Genomic DNA, 1,546 nt, shown 5'->3' with positions numbered 1-1,546 from the left:
GTGAGACATAAGGGCATATGCTCTGGGTTCCACAAACACGTTCATGTGACCAGAGTATAATGTACCATACATACACAGTTCAATGATCTCCTAGCTCCGTGCCAGTATTTGCGTAGCTTGGTTTGAGTTTCGGCTTGCTGAAACAATCGAAGACTGTAGGTAGCGACACCGGTATTCGGAAGCCTTGTACTGGGGAGGGGGCGCTGTCAGCCTTGCCTGCCGCCCCTCAATGTTATTTTTAATGAACCCTTTTGTCTGCAATGCCCCTTTTGTTCTTAAATTCCCATCCGCATTCCCTGGTAATGAGGAATGGCTCCAACAACAGGCCTTTTTTTGACCCGGACTCTGAATTCAGGGCGGGTTTCTCTCGAGTTCGCCGAGCAATGGAAGAGCCCCAGCGATGTGTTCTCTGTTCTATTGATCCTTGGCGGCGACGTTGTCGCAAGAGCCCTCGCGCAGGTGTCAGGGTCACGCCTGACGCCGGTAGCGTTCTCATTTGGTTTGTCAGGCCCAGTTATCATTCCCAATACGTCTTGGTCAATATTCTCGCTAATACTTGCGCGCAGGATGGGTGGCCTATGCGGTATCGGCAGTGGTATTGACTGTCGGCGAGAACAGACTCATGCCACCGCCCGATTGTTCCTGCAAGGTTATCAACGGTCTGAATGGCTATGCTCGTGATAATACAAGTTGGATTCTCGGTCGCATGGTCCGAGACTACGAAAGCTGGATGGACGGGGGCATGTTGGAAGGCCCTGTGCACCAACGCCTGGCTCGCATATTAAACGACAGCTGGGAGGCTACGAAGCGAGAGCAAAAGCAGACGCATGGCGAGATAACACGACCACGGCAGGCTGGGCTTTGTGTCTCGGTCTACCGCGCGGTGCAAACTGTCCCCGGCCACCCGGGCTATGATCGCGTCTACTTTACCGGACTTGCCACTTGGCTTATTCAGCTGGGTATCGCAGCTATCCCTTACGGGCTGTTCGGGAATTGGGCTATCCTGCTCGTCACGGGTGCCGGAATCTTCCTCGCCATGATCACCGGCGCGCTGGGCCAGTGGAAGCTCGAGAAATGGGCAGGGCGGCCCAACCGCAGCGCCGGCAAGCCGGTGATACTTACCAAGGGGAATGGCAGCCAGCATGCCATTGTCATCCTTAGTGACAAGGACCTCTGTCTCGATTTGGAGACCCTGGCTTCAGGGCAGGCCAATATTGACGTTTCAACCTCCCTTTTGACTCGGGTCACCATCACAGTACTGGCAGCCATGTGGACCTGCCTCCTGATCACAGCCTCTGCTATAACGCATGACACTTGGTTCCTGCTTGCTATCGGCGGTATTGGTATTCTCCAGAATGTTTTCACCGCCGGAGCGCGACGAACACCGGAAAGCTTTGGCTTTGTCTTAAAGTTCGAAGAGGTCATTGGCCATTTTAAGGTAATGGAAACACTGGTCCAAGTCGAAAAGAAGTATCCCCGTACGGGGAAAAGTATGCTGCCTACTTTCTTCCCGGGCGAGCTGCTTCCTGCCGAAGTGAAACTATGG

General features: G+C 53.8%; 1 protein-coding gene across 1 annotated transcript; it reads left to right on the top strand.

The window, feature by feature from the left end:
- Positions 1-309: 309 nt before the first annotated feature.
- Positions 310-1,546, top strand: BO97DRAFT_309947 (uncharacterized protein; the record flags this gene model as incomplete). Its single annotated transcript, XM_025691206.1, has 2 exons — positions 310-499; positions 567-1,546. Coding segments are annotated over 2 exons (1,170 nt in total), but the record flags the coding sequence as incomplete, so codon positions are not given.

The sequence above is a fragment of the Aspergillus homomorphus genome, assembly GCF_003184865.1.
Source record: "Aspergillus homomorphus CBS 101889 unplaced genomic scaffold BO97scaffold_100, whole genome shotgun sequence".
In the NCBI taxonomy this organism is placed as follows: Eukaryota; Fungi; Ascomycota; class Eurotiomycetes; order Eurotiales; family Aspergillaceae; genus Aspergillus; species Aspergillus homomorphus.
The sequence above is the reverse complement of the archived record's forward strand: the minus strand, read 5'-3'. Positions and strand labels throughout refer to the sequence as shown.